A 19,740-nucleotide genomic window follows, 5' to 3' on the forward strand; every position below is an offset into this window, starting at 1 on the left:
CTTTGAGCCCTGAAGATTCGCGTAAGCGATGAAACACGTGTCAGCTGGCTGTTGTAAATCATACGGATATTAAAGAACCAAGGAGCGGAACCGTTCATCTGCCACATTATTTGTCCACTTTTGCGTGTACTACTACCTACGAGTACATTATACTTTGTGTGTGCATAGGGTATCTTCGTGTGTATATTGTTGTGTTTTGCCAGTTTTCTGGTTTAACTTTTGAGTGCTTATTAGTTTTTCCACTTACCCAGTTGCACCACGGATATTGCTTCTTACTGCTCCTATAATAGGCTGTGCGCCCAGTACTTCATTGACACAAAAAACCTTTCTGCCTGAAACATTGTATAAGAAGCCGATACTACTTTCCTACAGGGGTTACTTGGTAATCCACTCGGAGGGCAATGGTACCTGTGGGCCCAGAAGAACTGTGGGAAACAACGGGGCAGAGGAGGGATACTGCCCAGGAACCAAGCGCTCCCCCGGACCCAGAGAAGATACCTCCGAGAAACAGATTTCCAATGTAAACTCATTGGAAGGGGGTGGAAACGGTATCGTTTTGAGTTTTCCTTCTTTGCTGCCTCAACTCGATGTATTAATTATTTGCATCATTTCTACAGCACGATCCTGAGAGTTCGGAACCTGCCACATAACGCTGAGGCTTCAATGAGTTACAAATGTGTCATGGGCACTAGTGCAAGCAGGGAAATGCCACTCAAGCCCAAAGTGGATAGTAACAGACAGTCATAGTGGGTTCAATGGGCCCCTCACACTGGGCTCCTGTGCCACTGCACCTGCTGCACTAATGATAACGCCGCTCCTGTGAGGTGAATATGCCGTGTGCTGGGCCCACCTCGTCAGCGCGGGTGTGTTCACGTCGGCTTCAGTAGTGTGTATTCACACACGTGTCGTGATCGTGTCACTAAGTCTGGTCAGTGTGTTCCTCTTTCTCTGGTCGTCGGTTTCAGGTGAAGGGGGAATGCGGGCGGGGGGCCTCATCATTATGCAAGACCCGGGAAAGGGGAAGGGCTGTGACCGCGGGGGTCTCTTGCCTGAGTCACGAGACACTGGGTCTATAAAAACGAGGAGAATCGCTGTCTCTGCACGGCGCCAGTCAGAGAGCACAGCAGCGGAGAGGCCACACACCGTATAGTCAACCTACCAGCAGGTAAGAGATTCGCCCTGTCTGTACCCTCCCTGTGTGAGCGTGAGCAACGGGGGTAGACTCCCCCTGTCCGTACCTTGTCCGAGGGAGGACATAGACACGAGAGATGTAGCGCTCGTCCACCTCCACTATTGTATATTATGGTATAGACATATTTCTGTACAGCGCTGTATGCAACTCCAGCACCAGTGCAAGGCTCATTGGCCCTGTGCCAGGGCTGCACCAGGCTGGCACAGCATCTCTGTGGTTGGGGTGACGAGGTGCCCGCACACGCCCTGTGACTGGCACTGAATCCCGTTTTCTTCTGTGACACTGGGTGCAGCATGCCAGCCCTTATGTGTGCCCCCGGGGGTCAGGCTTAACCCGCCCCCCCCCCCCCCCCCGCGGTTGGAACCAGGCCCTGTTTATCATCAGTAACGCCCATCACAGGCCACAAGTGTCGGCAGGTAGGCTGCGTCACGGGAGGTCACGACCCTTCTTGGAAAGCAGCCGTGCCCCCTGCAGCGCGAGCCTTGCCAGGCACTGAGGTCAGGTGGAGATGGTGGAGGCGGGGATGCTTGGGGTGCTGGGGACCGAGCGCCCCGCCCTCCCTGTGGATGTTGATGCTGGGGGCTGCCGGGGTAGGTGGGGGTCGGGCAGGCCGTCTCTAACTCTGTCCCTTGTTGTCTTTCAGCCATGGGTCCCGTGAGAGCTGCCCTCCGGTTGCTGCTGGCACTGGGCTTCTTGCAAACAGCAGCGTCTTCTTTCTACGGTAAGGCCTTGTCCTGCAGCCTCTGTCCCTCTTCCCTACTCGCCCCTGAGCGCTCATTCCTAAAACATGCTGGTAAAACTGTGCAGAATGAAAGGTGGAGTCGGCCCTGCCATGCTTTTAGCCTATAGTCTACAGGTTGTCCCCGAGTTAGTGCACTCGCTTTGGGGAGGGCCCTGTGCTTCGGGTGTCAGGGGGTGAGGCCGCTGCCGAGGACACTCTGGGCTCTCGACTGCTGTCAGGGGGTGAGACCGCTGCCGAGGACACTCTGGGCTCTAGACTGCTGTCAGGGGGTGAGGCCGCTGCCGAGGACACTCTGGGCTCTCGACTGCTGGACGCGGGTGAGATCTGTGCGGACTGAGAGCCCCTGAGCGGAAAGGTGACAGAGTGAGGGTAGAGACCAGAGGCAGCTGTGACTTCGGGCAGGAGGGGACTGACTGTCAGTTACGATGAATGTTACAATGAATGTTTGTTTATTTATGTATTTATTTATTCATGCGTTTTTAAATAGCGCGGACTTTACCCGAAGGTGTCAGTGCGCTAATGTCTCACCCCACGAGGCCGGCAGTGGCACGGTGAGACATGTCGGGTCTAGTAGTGGGTGACGCATGGGTACTAAAGGGATTGATAGTGCAGAGACAGACGTGTCAGGGTGAGATGTGGCTGCTATGAGTGGGTGGGATACGCCTGCTATGAGTGGGTGGGATACGCCTGCTATGAGTGGGTGAGCTGTGCCTGCTACGAGTGGGTGAGATGTGCCTGCTATGAGAGGGTGGGATACGCCTGCTAAGAGTGGCTGAGCTGTGCCTGCTATGAGTGGGTGGGATGTGTCTGCTATGAATGGGTGAGTTGTGCCTGCTATGAGTTTGTGGGATACGCCTGCTATGAGTGGGTGGGACACGCCTGCTATTAGTGGGTGAGCTGTGCCTGCTATGAGTGGGTGGGATGTGTCTGCTATGAGTGGGTGAGCTGCGCCTGCTATGAGTGGGTGGGATATGCCTGCTATGAGTAGGTGAGCTGTGTCTGCTATGAGTGGGTGAGCTGTGCCTGCTATCAGTGGGTGGGATACGCCTGCTATGAGTGGGTGAGCTCTGCCTGCTATGAGTGGATGAGATATGCTGGCTATGAGTGGGTGCGATACACCTGCTATGAGTGGGTGAGCTGTGCTTGCTATGAGTGGGTGAGCTGTGCCTTCTATGAGTGGGTGAGCTGTACCTGCTATGACTTGATGGCTTAAGCCTAGTATGAGTGAGTGAGCTGTGCCTGCTATGAGTGGGTGGGATACGCCTGCTATGAGTGGGTGAGGTGTGCCTGGTATGAGTGGGTGGGATATGCCTGCTATGAGTGGGTGAGATGTGTTTGCTATGCTGTGGGTGGGTAAAATGTGCCTGCCATAAGTGAGTGAGGTGTCTGATATGAATGGTGACGTATGGCTGCTATAAGTGGGTAAGATGTGTCTGCTATGAGTGGGTGAACTGTGCCTTCTATGAGTGGGTGAGATATGCCTTCTATGAGTGGGTGAGCTGTGCCTGCTATGAGTGGGTGGGATATGCCTGCTATGAGTGGGAGAGATGTGTCTGCTATTTATTTATTTATTGGTTTGTATAGCGCTGTCAACTCTCAGTGGAGTATCTCTGCGCTTTGACACCTGTAGAACACCAAGAAATTAATGGGGGTGGAAGCTAAATTTCATTTTTAAACAGTATTGTTTTCAATTGTTTCCGAAATATTAGATGGTCTGTGCATTGTTTGAGTGACAGAGGGAGTTTATTCCAGAGAGTAGGTCCTGCTATGGAAAGTGCCTTGCTCCCGTGTGTGGCTTTCTTAGCCCGTGGTACCTGCAAAAGATGTGGGTGGGTGAGATGTGGCTGGTATGAGTGAGGGAGATATGCCTTCTATGTGCCTGCCATGAGTGAGTGAGGTGTCTGTTATGAATGGTGACGTATGACTGCTATGAGTGGGTGAGATATGCCTTCTATGAGTGGGTGAGCTGTGCCTGCTATGAGTGGGAGAGATGTGCCTGCCATGCTGTGGGTGGGTGAGATGTGGCTGCTATGAGTGAGTGAGATATGCCTTCTATGTGCCTGCCATGAGTGAGGGAGGTGTCTGTTATGAATGGGTGATATATGGCTGCCCTGATGTACATTAAGGGCTGATTACAACGTCTTTAATGGGACTCGCTCGACTGAGATCAAGTGGAATGGACGCGCTGCTCTTTGCATGACATTAAGTCAGGCAGTTCCCAGATGCGCCCCTCTGAATATCGGCGCCCTGAGCTCAGCTCGCCCATGCCCAAGGCCGGCCCTGGCTGGGGCATCGACTCATGAGTGCCCCGAGTCACGCCGAAGCGTGTACAGTGACCACCGTTGACTGGTTCTCAGGTATTGCAGTCTACTCCAGAAAAGGGGGACTCTGTGAACCTCTAGTGGTGATCTGAGGTACTGCAAACTGCTACAGAAAACTATTTGTGATGGATTCCAGAACCTACAGTAATAACATGAAATACTCCACCTGCCCCTGAAATAATTTGTTTCTGAGTCCAGGACCTCGGTTACTAATCCATGCTCCTGAAGTCTGATATTTTGTAAACACCTACGGTACTGCAGCCTGCTAGAGAAGTCCTGTTTCTTACTACAAATGAGCAAAGGTACTCCAGTCTGAAACAGAAGCAGGATTTGTTTTTGAATCCATGAAGACTACTGCAGTAAGAATGTATCTCTGACTCAAGTGACCACTAGTAACTACCTAAGATACTGCAGGATTCTACAGAAAGGTCTTACCTCTGATTGGAGACATCGCTAGTAACAAGCATTAGCAAAGCTAATTTTCAGTTACAACCATATGTATTGGCTTTTACAATTTTTGTTTAAAAAAACTGAGACTGGTGGGCTTTGTCAACGCTTGTTACACATCTGCTGTCTGTGTCTCCTTTTCCCCTGGTTGTTTTCTTTACTCTTTCCCATCGACCCCATGTACCTTTGCCTACTTCTCACCTGACTTTTTTCCTTAAGCATTTTTTACCTTTCTCTGTCTCCACACCGCCTTTTTCCTTCCAATTTCTTTTTGCTTTTTCTTCTGGCTTTGCTCTTTGCTTTGTTTCTTTAATTCTCTCTTTCTTGACCTGTCCTTTTTGATTTCAAGGAACTATGGATACATGTATTAATACACTGGAAAGGTTTACTCCCTCGAACTCTTCCCACGCTTTTGTGTATAGAATTCCACGGCAACTGTGAGAAAGCCTGTTGAAAATTGTATTTTCTCCTGAAAATAGCATGATACACTGGCGAATTAAAAGGCTGTAGTTTGTTTTTTCATTACACAGGCTGAATTCGGGTAGGTACTGTTAGTTTCACAGCAGCACTTGCAGATAAGTGTCAGACTGTAGGCTCTTCTTATAAATGGCACCACTGGGTGTTTTAATCTGAATTTCCTCTTTGCAGATGGCCTGGAAGAGGTGGAGACTTCCTTCATTCTCAGGTGTGCTGAAGAAGCCAAGCACCTGGTGGATGCCGCCTACAAGCACACGCGCCAAACGTGAGTCACGAAGGTTTGGGTATTACCGGTCATATCTATAGGAACATTTCTCAAGTGTAGGAGTAACAGGGAGGTATCAAATCCCTGCCATCAGGCGCAGAATGCCTGGCGGATTCCGACGTCTGACATGTCTCTTTAGGATTCTTTATTCAACTTCTGAACCTCCATCTTTCACCATCAAAGCTGACATCACTTCCTGTCTTCTGGTCTCTGACCTTCTCGGACCTGCACATTCAGCGCTGCCACTACTGCCCAAGATGCTCTTTCAGAGCTGCCACCATAACATGTTTTAGAACCTGCCCCTTCAAAATAGGCAACTACCGCTGCCTGGCCTTTAATCTCTCAACTCGTCCCTCTACAGCTGCCATCACTGTTGGAGTGAAGAGAGAATTCACCATAGATCACCACCAGGCATCCTATCATTGTTAAATCTCTGAACTCTGACCTGCCCTTTCAGAGCAATCATAACTGCCCGAATTCTAACTCAGCCCTTTGGAGCTTCCATCACTGCTGAATCTGTCATTCCGCCATCGGAATTCCCATAAATCCACGAGATTCGCTCTATATGCACCCGATTGAGATCCGCCACCTCTTATCGAGCACCACTTCCTCCTAGGCTCTCTGGTGTCTGCTGGTGAAGCGTGCGCCACCGCTGTGTGTATGTGGGGTGGGTTTGTCTACCTTGTATGTGTGTCACACCTCCCTCTCTCTGATGGTGAAGCATTCATTGCTGCAGGTGGTACTATGTCTGTTCTGTGTATGCGGGGTGGCTTATACTACCCTGCCCTTGTGTGTCACACTCTCCTCTCTCTGATGAAGCATTCATTGCTGCTGGTGATACTATGTCTGTTCTGTGTCTGTGGGGTGTCTTATTCTCCTCTGTTTGTAACTGCACTACAAAGCTCACTTCTTTGATGAACATAAAAGTGAATCTGAACTTTAAGACATGTAGGTCCAGTCCTCGGCCGCGAGGTTTGCACTGCTGCGGTGCTGCTTATGATCTGTGTGTAGCTCCAGGTCTTCATTTGCAGCACTGGCAATTGACACATTTCACTAAAAATTGAAGACACCCCGAATTGACCAGACCCAAATTATATTTTCCCTTCCCAGTTTAAAGAACAAACTGAAGCAGGGGAGCCTCTCGCCCTCGGACATCATGGCTTTCTTCAAGCAGCCGGTGGCAGGCAGCAGGACCGCCATCCGGGCAGCGGATTATATGGAGACCACCTTCCAGTTGTTGAAGGAGAGAGTGGAGAACTCCTACCAGAGGCCCTTCAATATCACAGGTAAGAGACAGATGAATAACCATGGGAAGTGACTGTTCACTAACTAGCAACCAGCAAAGTGCTGCTCAGTCAAACCAACCAGAGAGGGCCCAGTGCAGCCACCGGCAGGCTGTTTAGTGTAAGCACTAAAAGACTGTTTAGTATTAATTATCAGATATTATATATTATAGCTGGCAAGAGGCTGCCCTTTGCAACCAGTGAGAGACTCATCGGCGGGTTATCCAACTGTAGGACATCAGATACAACTACTGATAATCAATCAATCAATGAATCAAGGGTTTGTTAAGCGCGATTACTCACCCGTAAGAGTCTCAAGGTGCTGGAGGTAGGGAGGGGGCAGGATCCATTGCATCAAGGAGAGGGTCGGTCGAAGAACCAGGTTTTGAGTTTTTTTGCGAAGATTGGAACAATGTTGTCTGTCTGAGGTGGAGTGGCAGGTGTTCCAGGTCTTGGCCACGAGGAAGGAGAAGAGTCTGTTCAATCTAACACAACACTGACAGACTGCTTAGTACAACCAGTAGTAGATTGTTATGTATTGTCACCTAGATAATGTTCAGCAAAGCTACCAAAAGACTGTGTATTGCAACCAAAGAGAGACAGTTCAGACATTAACCAACCAAAGGAGGCGCCACATATCCACTGAGAGAATGTTCAGAGTGTCTCCAACCAGAGGACACCGAGTACTACAACAATAGACTGTACTGCATATCAAAGAAGTACAACAATCAGCAGCCTGTTCAGTGGAACCAGTAAGAGATTAGAATACGTTGAGTATCAATAAGAATGTAGGGAAGCTGAAAGAAATTCCTATTACAAGCCATTCCTGACAGATCAGTGGCCATTTTGGAATGGGTTAGAAGACCTGACATTCACTGCAACCACTGTCTAGCAGTAATGGAGACTCTGACTCACTTGAACCTGTACCAGCAATCATTGTCCGAAACCAGCCCTAGCAAACAGCTCGACGGCACCCACCTCATTCCCCCAGGGGGCCGGACGAGCAGTTTGCCAGTGCCGGTTTCGGTTCCAAGTCTGGCCGTGATGGGCAGAGAGAGACTCAAGTCCTCTAAGTACGACCAACGCCTATGACCAACAGAGCATGTCTCCTGAAAGCCAAATTCCCTTAATTCTCCATTCCCAGAGTTTAGGAAGGGGTGGTAGAGGAGGCTTTGTTGGTGGGTGGAAGTCACTCTCTCTGAAAAAGACTTTGCTTTTGGGAAGGGATCTGGGTCGCAGCCTTTATAGTCTAGTTTGGTGCACTTGAGGCATAACAACACCAGTAAGGACCTATATTGTGTTGAGAAACCACTATTTCAATAGACAAAAGCTTTAAAATGAAGCATGTTCTGATGTTGTACTGTATTTTTAAAAATTCTTCGTCAGTTGAAATCCTCACAATCTCCTCAGTAATTGTTTCTTGAAATGCACTAAAAACACATTTCTTTGGGTAGACTTTTGCAGGCTTGTTATCGTCCCGTGACCTCTTTCTTGAAAAATCTATTCTACTGAAAATTCGTAATTTCCATTGTGGTTGTATTTGTAATTTTCAGCATTTTTAAATTTGTAATAGATTTAAAATGTTCCCAAAGTTATTTATCCTTTTGTTTATCAGACATATATCCTTCCAAACTTATTTGGATTTTTTTTGTACAGTGCCATATTTCTCTTACATTTTCCAGAATGCACTTTGTACTTTTTAAACTTAAAGAAAACAAGACTATGCGCAGATAAAGGAACAATTTGAGATGACCAGTAGAACAGCTCCCAATCTAAAAAATTAAGGATTCTTTGGGAAAAATAATTTTGATAAAAGTGCCTGAATTAGGCAAGCATGGTAAAAAAAAATTGAAACAAAACAGGATTGGAAGGGTTTGGCAAATGTAGGGGGAGTTAAAAAGTATATATTCAGTAAAATAGGGGTTGGGAGGATTAGTAACAATTCAATAATACTTTTGCTGTAACCGTTTGCAGATATACTCACTGCTGAACAGCTTCACTCCGTCTCCAAGGTCACTGGTTGTGCCTATCAGTCAATGCCCACAGCCTGTCCGAACAGTCGATTCAGAACCATCACTGGCGAATGCAACAACAGGTAACTGTGCTCACCTTGGCTTCCTTTGACATATAATGCCTGTGGGTCACTCTGAGCTATAAGGGGCACTGGAGTTATGTAACTGTGCAGCTATGGTGTTTTTCCGCATAATTATGGATCTGCCACAACTGTTACATAATCCATCATCTGTTGCATAGTCCCCAGATTTTAACAAAAAAAAATTGTTCTTAGCTCAGACAGTTCATACATTTGTGAAAATGCTGTGCCGTGTTTTTGCCGCGCAGTGTAAGGACCCTTTGCCAAAGTACACTGGTCAGCATTCTGTTGCTAATAGCTATGTTTAGATGTACTAATGAGATGCACCCCATGCCCAGACAGTGTTAAGAAGTGTAAATATTACAAAATAATGAAGTAATACTATCCCAAAATGTACCCCATTACGCCACATAATTTGGTGTTTCTTGCCGCATAATTTCCTAAACCCAGCCATATAATTACGCCATCTTCTGCCGCATAATTCGAGCGACTCTAGATATGAGCACCTGGTCCTCAGTTGGAGACTGTCATACATTCATTCAAGTTGTGTTTAACATGCTGTAAATGGTTTGCCGTACATCTAACTCTCCCCTCCAATGTAAATTAATATGACAAGAAATGAGGAGGTCACTACAGAGAATGGATTATCTGACTACTTAATTTTAAAAAGGTGCCTTTCTCAGAAATGGGAGGGTTCATGTAATGTTCAGCACGATAAATTCCTTAGGACACCGAGAGCCTCCCCAAACAGGGAAGTTGCTATCAGTCCTTTCATGCAGTATAGTATAGTTAATATGTGCTTCAGGCAGGATGCTCTTAGTGGAACATGCACAGAACCAAATGTAGGCTGGAGGAATTGAGTACAGCCTGCGATAAGGTGACACCTGTCTTTCTGAATGTCACTTGCCATTTCAGAGGAGGAGGTGTATCACCTGTTGAGCAGATTCTTATTGCTGTAAGGACATTGTTTAATATCACAAAGGCATCATCTGAATGAATAGAAGAACCACTACATGAATTAATGCATCATTTACTGCATTGTAATTTTAAACCATTGCAACTCAAGCGGGGCTAAATATGTTTTCATCAACAGGACACTTCATATTATAAAATACAGTTTAAAAAAATGTTTTTAGTAGAACATACACACAAAAGCTGGCGTCATGAAAATGATATTATATTATACATCTAAGCAGCTGCTACTTCTCACAAAATAGCCACCACAAGGACGGAAGCTCCACTACAAGCTCCTGTAGCCTGGGATACATTAGGTGCACATTCTTCTCAGGGCATCTCATCCAGGAATGCAGCTGCAAGTTATGAGACCTGAATGAGAATCCAAAGAGGTTTTCAGTCCCACCGGCTCTCTGGTCACTTGTAATTGCATGAAAAGCCAATGGCTCCTTCTTCCCCATGGCCAAGCTGGATGTGAGATGAAATGCTACTGCCTTAAAGAGCCTGTGGTTCATGGAGGAAGGCTGAGGTGAGTGCTGGCACAGCCTCATGCTAAAGGAGCCGGTAGCAGGGAACAGAGCCAGTAGAGACTGGGAGAGGAGGCCTCTACTGCTCCTGCACTCACCCTGCTCCACCTACATCACTGGTGCAGCCCATCAAGAGTCAATGTTTGCCCACCTACTGCGTCTGTAATGCCGAGTTCTTAAACCTGAGCTCAAGCTTGACTGTCTCTACGACTGTCCCAAGCCGGGCACCCTCTGCCTCCTTTTAAGGGCGTGAGGCTGGACTTGATACGATTGACCTGTCTCTATCAAACCCACCATCTTGTTTTAAGTACTTCCCTCTGCTCGTCTCCCTCTGCAAGTTTTCAAGCCATGAATCCTTGAATCGCCCTCTGATGCTGGAAAAGAGTACCTCCACCAACTATATGAATAATAATCTTTCCAGAAAAAAGACTACTTGTGACCTTTCCTCAAAAGAACCCAGTACTAACCCACACCAAATCTTGCAGTAAAACAGTATTTAATGAAACTGCCACACAGTGCCCTTCACTGCAATAGGGAACTATGAAATTAGCTAGAATATAGGCCATGCTTTTGGACCTAATTTATTTCTAGCAGCAATAGTAAGCCCAACTGTGTTCACCTTCAGCTTTATGGACATGAACAAATTCCAGCTCTTTTGCCTGGAAGCTGTGTTAGTATAAACCCTATAGTAAATTCCTCCCTCTCCCTACAACCTAACGGCCCCTCCAACGTTCTCTCTTCCCAAACCCCGTCTGATTATCTCCCAAATTCCTCCAATGCATCCTAACTTTCATGGTCCCCAAAATCATTCTCCTCTGCTTATTCCTTAGGTAACACTCAGCCTACATTCATTTCTAGTGCACCAGTTTAATCCTGTAACCCATCAGGCCAATCAAAGCCCCATCTCCCAGCCTGATAGGGCAATCCAAGTTTTATCTCCAAGAACTACACTTTTTCTCCCCCTCCAGATCTACAATCTCCTTTGAATTGAAGATTTATCTCAGGGCCCACCTCATCTACCAACCCAACCAAAGGCCCATATAAATAATCCGGAAAGATAGACTATCAAGATGTAATCGTGAACCTTGCCTCAGGAGAAAACAATCCTTTCTCAATGATAGCGACATTTGAAAAGTTGTTGAAGTTTATATAGACTCTGTGAACTAGTTGAAAGCCAAATAATCACATGCACCAATGCTAAACAGGTAAGTGACCAAACCCATTAAACTCCATCATCCCAGTTATCATAAACAATAGACCACCCCACACCTACCCGTAACCTGATTTCAATACTTAACAGTCAGCTGCACAACCCTGTGTTCATTACAAGATCAATCAATCAATCCATCAATCAAGAAAATTGTATAGCGCGCTACTCACCCGGAGGGTCTCAAGGCGCTTGGGGGTGGGGGGTTCCGCTACTGCTCGAACAGCCAGGTCTTGAGTTGCTTCCTGAAGGAGAGGTGGTCTTGGGTAAGACGGAGGTGGATGGGGAGGGAGTTCCAAGTCTTGGCTGCCAGGTAGGAGAAGGAACTTCCTCCCATGGTGGCTCTCCGAATACGTGGAATGGCGGCGAGGGCGTGGCTGGTCGATCGTAGCTGGCGGGTGGGAGTGTAGAAGGTCAGGCGGTTGTTGAGGTACCTGGGGCCCGAGTCGCGGAGGGCCTTGTGTGCGTGGGTAAGGAGACGGAACGTGATTCCTTGCTGACAGGGAGCCAGTGCCGGTCTCTCAGGTGTCCGGAGATGTGGCTGTGTCGGGGGATGTCCAGGACACTCTATTCTTTAATGCATGCTGCACATCTGTTCAGTAGTAAAGAACTGTATGTAGATTTCTAACACCATCTTGAATTTCAACCTTGAAAACCTAGTCATTACTGGAATAGGGCTCTCCAAGTCCTTCAACATCCTTTTCCCCTAGCAGTATTTCCCTAAACGGTGTAACTGAGAGCACAGGTATGGTGGTGGAGTAGTTATTATTCATAAGATCACATTAGGCTTCTGAAAACTTCCTGCTGTTTTGTATGACATCTTCCAATGCCCATCAAATGAGATCTCCTCTCATAAGGCATTTACTCTCAGACAAAACGTCATCTACCACCCCCTAGTAAAGATAACCCATTTATTGAAGAGTGCATGGACTTCATTATGTTTCAACTGTTGTTTCCTGAGGCCAGCATCTTCCTCTGTTATTTCATCTGTATTAGAGTGACATCCAAGACCAATCTGTCAATCTATTGCCTTCTTTCCTTGTTGACAGTATTTTCATACAAAGCTTTTAAAACTCCTCATAGTTTAAGGCCTACCTTCTTGATCTGCTCGTCTCAAAGGATATACCTTTGTCCGCCAAAGACCTCATACTAGTGGACTGGTCTGACCATTTTCAGATTTAATTCACTCTGGCCTTTGGCCACCAGAAAAGCTAATGACAACAGAAACAAGAGACAATGTGGTTTCCTGACACCAAAACCATAAACATTACAGCTCTTGTCAAAAGCGCTAGATGGAATATTTCCTCATGTGGTTCTCAGAAAGACATTAACAACATTACAGAGGAATACTGTAGCAACAATTGATGGACAGAATGCTGGCATGGTGAGCAAAAGAACAATGAATTTACTCCAGATCTGTGATTGGGGGTGAGTGTCTGAAAAGTTTCAGCACCCCATCCATCATCTCCTTGTGTTTGTTTTGTTCACCCTCACCGTGCTGGGTATGCCCAGACATGGTTCCCGGGCTCACTGTGCCACTGGATTCAAGCTAGCATGGTTGATTAAGAGTGATTTCCCTGTTAGAATTGGGGGTATATAGTTGGCAGAGGAAGATACCTTGGTCCAAGTAGGCACCTTGCTTCCTAGTCAGGGTAAGGGGGATACACTTCTGACATAAACCCTGCTCACCCCCTTGGTAGCTTGGCCAGAGCAGACCGGCTTATCTCAGAGGCAGTGGATGAAGCATTTTTTAATACATTGAGGAATACAGTGAAAACACTACAAATGGACAATACCAGTTTATAAAAATAAGTAATCTTTATCTCAATCAAAATAAGATCAAACAACAAAAATCCACCATACAATACTCTTAAAATTAGTTACTGTGTAAAATAACCTTCAAAAGGCAGGAAAAACATGAAAAAACAGCTCCTCCGACTTAGTAGCTCTGTGCGGGCTACCACGATACTAAATACAGCAAAGTCTAACAATTCCTGCCAACCACATCGACACAGGTTAGCAAAAGCGTCAACAGACTCGGAGATAGTACCTTTTGTTGTTGTGGCAGACACAAGGGTACGAGCCATTCCGGGGCAACCATCGCAGTTGCGATGTGAGATGGAAGCGTTGCATTTTGTGATGTCCTCACGACTCGGTGCAGGCAATGGCTCATTGATGAAGTTGGTGAGACCAATGCTTATTTTGCAGGGTGAGGTGGTGTTGATGCAGTGTTGGCAGGTCATGATGCGGCGACGGAGCCGGTCAACGTTCGAGTCGGGCAGCGACTGAGTCAAATTTGTCAGTGCAGCGTGTAGCGAAGTGTTGCAGAGTGTGCTGCCCACAAGGCGCGGTGCAAGCAGCGGCTCATTGACAGAGTCGGTGAGACCAGAGTTACATTGCGAAACGAGGCAGTGTTCTCTGCGGTGTCTTCAGGACACGGCTCCTGCGACAAACTTGGTGACATAGTCGGTTACCCTTTTCTTTTCCAGGGAACTAAAACCAGCGGTTCCTGAAATGGTCCCCTGAAGTTTGGTGAGGTCTTTGATGTTCCTGAGACCTCGTGAAAAAAGGGCAAGCTCAATCCAAGCCCTTGGAGATCTTTCTCAAGCATGGGACACAGCAAAAAGCAAAGTCCTTTCTCATTTCCTTAGTAGCAAGCAGCCACTGCAGGCCAACCCCAGACACCAAACAGCACAGGGGCAATATTCCTCCTCAGCTTCTCCGGCTCTTCTCCTTTGCAAAGGTTCCTCTTGATTTCCAGAAGTAATCTCAAGTTCTGGGGTCTGGACCCCAATATTTATACTACAAAATACTTTGTTCTCAGTTGCAGAAAAGCCCTGTGCTTGGTCAAAACCGGTTCTGTCCTCTTTGGTGCAACTTCCTGGCAGGAGGTGTATACAGCATTGTCCTTGGCAGACCAGGCCTATTCAGATGAAAGGAAATCTCCTCCCCTTACTCTAAATGCAGCCTAGCCCTGACTCATCAGGCTCTCTGGAGCCGCTACTCCCCTTCAGCCCCTGTCATCCAAAAGCCAGACATGCAATACACAAACCTAGCAGAGACACAATGGATGGCTAAGCAAGAAAATGCCTACTTTCCAAAAGTGGTATTTTCAAACACAGAATGTAAAAATCACCCTAACTAAAAGTTGCATTTTAATATTTCGAGTCAGGCGTATCAAACTTTATATTCCCTCCTTGTTCCCAGGGGTAGTTATGTTTATAAGATGTTATAAACAAACTCCCCATTCTATCCTATGGACACAGGTAGCCTTGCAACAGAGAAAAACAAAACTGGCAGTAATTCACTAACAGGACAGGCCAAACACACCAGGGCATGTCCTAAATTTTCCATACAGTGCACCCTAACAACAGGGGTACCTTGGGCCTACCTTGTGATTGACTAACATGTAGGAAAATGGAAGGTTAGGGGCTTGCAAGTGGGAACACTTTCCAAGTAGGCAGGGCAGTACTAGACTATACACAGGCTCCACAATGGCTGACCAGAGTTACATTTACAGGCTGCTTATGTGGGAGGCACAATCAGTGCTGCAGACCACTACCAGCATTTGATTTACAGGCCCCGGGTACACACAGTGCACTGTACTAGGGACTGACTAGTAAATCAAATCAGCCAATCATGGAAACACCAATCAATAACAACAATTTACAAAGGGAGCACTGGCACTTTGGCACTGAACAGCAGTGGCAAAGTGCCCTAAGCATCTAGACAAGCAAAAACAAATCCAACATACTGCAAAAACACAGAAGGCAAAGGGAACAATTCAGGGGGTCCCACCCAATGGTGCCAGGTCTAACACTTCCAAAAAGGTCTTAGGGTGCTTGTCTCTGGTCCAGTGAGGACCTGACTTGACAGTTTGAGCTGGACTGTTCCCATGAAAAGCAGGGTCAAGACTGAATTGCACATGGCTGGGTCTAAACTGGGGTGGCATGGTGAGCAAAAGAACAGAGAATTTATGCCAAATTTCTTGACTGGGGGTGAATGTTTAATTTGTTCTACATTCCATCATTTGTGTGTCTTTTAGGACTGGCACAAGAAGATGTGCATCTCTCATTTTCAGTTATAAGTCCCCTCTCATTAATTTTGTTTCTTAATGCTGTTATGTTCTTTAAGCAGAGATGAACAGAGGACATGGACCCAAGTATTTGGACTGATCTATACTTTATAGGGGATACCCTCTTTACTCCTGGGCGAGCTCGTGTGCTCTTGTTCTCACCAAGCAAAGTCCCAGTATGAAATGCCCTGTTTTCCACACTTTCAGCCCTTCTCCAATCCTCATGAAGGAAGTGGTGCCCATTGCCCATTTGGCAACCCCATGTGTCCTTCCAATATAACCGATGACTCCAAGAATCACTCAATGCTTCCCTTCCAAGTGATATAACAGTCAAAAACCCACCCTCCATCCCCACTGCCCATGCTTCGAAAGACAAGTGTGAAGACTGTTTTCTTCTTTGCAAAGAAAATAAATTCTATTGAGGTCTCTCTTTCACCCGGTCTGTTGACCGTGATGACCAAGACCAAAAGCTCACCTGTAAGGCACATCCTTGCTTGTCTGATGTTGATGCAATATTGATCTCAGAGCTACTCAAAACTAAACTGCCAAGTCACTTCAATGCTCTGTGCAAGGATCCATTAGTAATGATTTTGTCAAAGAGCTGCTACCCTTCTGGACGACTTTAGTGAATTTTTCAGCTATGCGAGATACCTTCCCAGATTGTCTGAAAGTGGGATATACTCCTGCCTTCTGAAAAAGGCCTGTGCAGACTCCAGGAACTTGAACAACTACTGGCCTGCCATAAATGTTTCCTTAGTAGGCCATATGAGACAAGGCTGGGTAGTCTCACAACTTTCTTTTGATATCCAGACAAACAACCTCCTGGACTACTTCCAATCAGGCAGCACTGCATCCCATAGACATTAATACAACAAGTACTTGACGACGCACTCTGTTTCCTCAAATAGAGCAGCCCCTGCCATTATCTTCTTCTATACCTTTCAGATGCCTTTGATACAGGTAATATCCTGAAAGAATAAATGGGCACTGAGGCAACAATTCTAAATTGGATTACCTTTTATTTCTCCAACCCCTTCCAAGCAATTAAAACAGTGAGTTCCATATCATGTGAAGTTAACCTCAGGAATTAATATTGTCTCATACTTTGTTTATCTAGAGACTCTTCGAGAAATCCTCAGTAATGTTCGTATACTTTATCACCAATATGCTGATGATAATTAGAGCCTTATCAAAATTTCCTCCTCAACCAACACCTAGTTGCTTACCAACACCCTGCCCAGCATTCAAAAGCAGCTGTCCATCCACAACCTAAAACTCACCCAACTAAAACAGAATTTTTAAAAATCTTACCGCAAAAATTCCTGTGTACCTGTCCAAGATCGGATTAAATCTTGTTCTTCCTAGGTTGCATATTAGTGATTGTGGACAGTGTGAAATGAATAGGATTCATATTTGACAATCGGCTTAATCTACAATCTCATATCTGGACGATGGCTACAAACTCACGCTACCACCTTAGATTACTTTGGGATATCAGACAGGGCATCCCTAACTAAGACTTTAAGTCCCTAGTCAGGACACTAGTTCTCTCCAGATTGGACTTTGGGAACATCCTTCTAACTGATTTTCACCAAAGTTCACCTGGTCTCCCTCAGACCTATTCTTAACAGTGCCTCTTCGATTAGTTTAGGTTACAAAAACGGTGATCACATCTCTTATCCTTCTCACTTGTGAATGGTTCCACATTGGAGAAAGGGCACAATTTAAGACTGTCTGCCTTACTCAGAGAGTCCTTCACAACTCCAAAGCCTCCTATCAGGCTAAGAAACTAAAAATCTCTAGTGTACAACTGTGGTCAAGGAATGTTGAATCCCTCCTACTCAAACTCCTGACAAAGAAGAGTATTGCATGAGGCAGTCCTTCTTCAGTATTTCTACTAGCACTGCAACTCTCTCATCCAACTCAACACATAGCCCCCATGCAGGGTTACATTGAAAGAGGAACTTAAAACCCTTCTCCTCTTCCAAAGACACTTTGGTAACTGACTGCTCTTAACACCACCACCCAATGTCCATTGCCTCTTCTTGACTGTATTGTTCTCCGGTGTACAGTTTCTATTGTTTGTCCACATTAGTTAGAATTCTCTTGTACAGCGCTCTAATTTCCTTGGGCCACATTTGCGCTATAGGATATTGCAAAATAAATAAAAAATGAATGTATAATCCATATATTTAACAAAAGAACTTAACAGCGGTGCATCACTCTCTTTCAAACAATTATCCAAGGCCTCCTTAGAGCAATGGGTCTCGATCCCTAATAATAGTGGTTATAAATATTTTCTTCTGGAGTTCTAATGAAGACTTACTTTTTTAGTGTTTGTCTGTCCAGTTCCTTTTTTTCTTCTTTCTTTCTAATTTAGGATCCTGTGGTTACTAAGCGCTCAGTAATGGAATTGCAGTTGGTGTTCCCTGACATTCTTTTGCATTCTGTTTAATTAATTTCAACATAACACCATTTTATTGCTATGTCTCAAAACTTTCAGTTCAAAAACTGTTCTTCACAGCAGCATTTGATTGGTGGGTAACTCAATATGGTTGACCATGCAATGTTTAACACCAAGATTATTAGCAGCGCCTAATCCCAGCATTTGTTGCATTTGTCTTACATTTTCGTTGTAGGAGGAATCCGCTTCTTGGTGCTTCAAACAGGGGGTTTGCTCGTTGGCTTCCTGCGGAATATGAAGATGGACGTTCCCTCCCCAAAGGATGGACAGAGAACAGAAGAATAAATGGATTCACACTCCCTCTGGTAGGGTATGCGAGGCTGAGCCTATGGTGAAGTAGGATGGGCTTCTTCTCTGTGATATGACTGAAAGTAGAGCCTGTGGTTAAGAGGGGAGTTGCCTATCTACCATACGATAGAAGGGCAATACAAACCACGTTGTGTAGTAGGGTTCACCAATTCAGACAGATTACTTCTTGAATTTATCAGGTGCCACATATGCTCCAAGGGAAAGTAGTCAGTAAAATGTAGATAGGGCACCCAACTTTGAGCAAAGATTGTTTGTTCAATCTCCCGATCCTACTGACTCTCACAGCATACATTCCACGCACAACACTCACATCATTCCACGTATGCATCATCACTTAAGCAGTGTACCTCCATGACAACGCACATACAAATATATCAAGTGTCATTACTTTGCTGGTGATTATTGCTACATTTATGTCCTGATTCATTACATGATTCATTACATTGGGTACATCTTTACTCCCCATATCAGTACAGGTAAGTATGTATAAATAATGAAAACATAGTAAAAAGGTAAAGGAGATAAATAGTATTAATATTAAATGATTTAAACTTGATTGAATGGCAATTTAAGTGAATACATAAAATATTAAGTTGAAATAAAATGTTTTAAGACTCCAGCACACTTCCTGAAAACAAGGGAATGTTTTTAAAGGAGAGGATGGGTGTCCACACACCCAGCAGAGAAGGCAGTGTTCTCACTTTGAGAGCGTAACAGGTCTAGCCATGCTAGAAATGGGAAGGTGGTCTCACTTCCAGAGAATGTGAAAGTGGTCTTTTTCTCAGAAATAGAATGTTAAGTCTTATTGGTTGTGGAAGAATATAAGTCTCACTTCAAAAACATGTGTGTGGAGGCATCTCATTAGAGAAGGTGGCTCACTCTTCCAGAAGAAGAGATGATAATCAATTTTTCAGGAGAGGAGTTTGTGGTCTCACTTTCACAGAAAGTGTGGGGTCTCCAGTCTAAAGGAAGAAAGGAAAACGTCATTGGGAGAGGAAATGACAATGATCTCTTTTCTGGATTAGGAAGGAGTGGCCTTCTAACTGTAGACAGAGGGCTGATCTCATTTTTAGAGGAAGATGGAATAGTCTGAAGAATTAAGAATGTGTTTAAGCAAGTTGTGTTTATATAAGGAAGACCATCATCTTTCTCTGTTCTTTATTGCAGGCACGTGCAGTTTCAAACCAGATTGTCCAGTTTCCAAACAATGAAATCACACTGGATAATGAGCGGTCACTCACCTTCATGCAGTTTGGTCAGTGGACAGACCATGACCTGAGCCTTTCTCCAGAGACTCCAGCCAGAACCACCTTTGTTGAGGGCCTGGACTGTGACCACACCTGTGTCAAGGCACCACCTTGCTTCCCGCTGATGGTATTATGCAG

At 45.7% G+C, this 19,740-nt stretch overlaps 1 protein-coding gene across 1 annotated transcript in view; it reads left to right on the top strand.

Moving 5' to 3' along the window:
* Nucleotides 1–1,837: 1,837 nt before the first annotated feature.
* Nucleotides 1,838–19,740, top strand: part of LOC147729746 (eosinophil peroxidase-like) — a 45,367-nt gene continuing 27,464 nt past the window's right edge. Inside the window, exons 1-6 of the mRNA XM_086954632.1 lie at nt 1,838–1,913; nt 5,351–5,444; nt 6,555–6,730; nt 8,702–8,822; nt 18,222–18,351; nt 19,523–19,729. Coding sequence (XP_086810758.1) covers nt 1,838–1,913; nt 5,351–5,444; nt 6,555–6,730; nt 8,702–8,822; nt 18,222–18,351; nt 19,523–19,729 — 804 coding nt within the window. The remainder of the gene's footprint in view (nt 1,914–5,350; nt 5,445–6,554; nt 6,731–8,701; nt 8,823–18,221; nt 18,352–19,522; nt 19,730–19,740) is intronic.

Source organism: Lissotriton vulgaris, chromosome 2_1 (assembly GCF_964263255.1).
Source record: "Lissotriton vulgaris chromosome 2_1, aLisVul1.2, whole genome shotgun sequence".
NCBI classification, from domain to species: Eukaryota; Metazoa; Chordata; class Amphibia; order Caudata; family Salamandridae; genus Lissotriton; species Lissotriton vulgaris.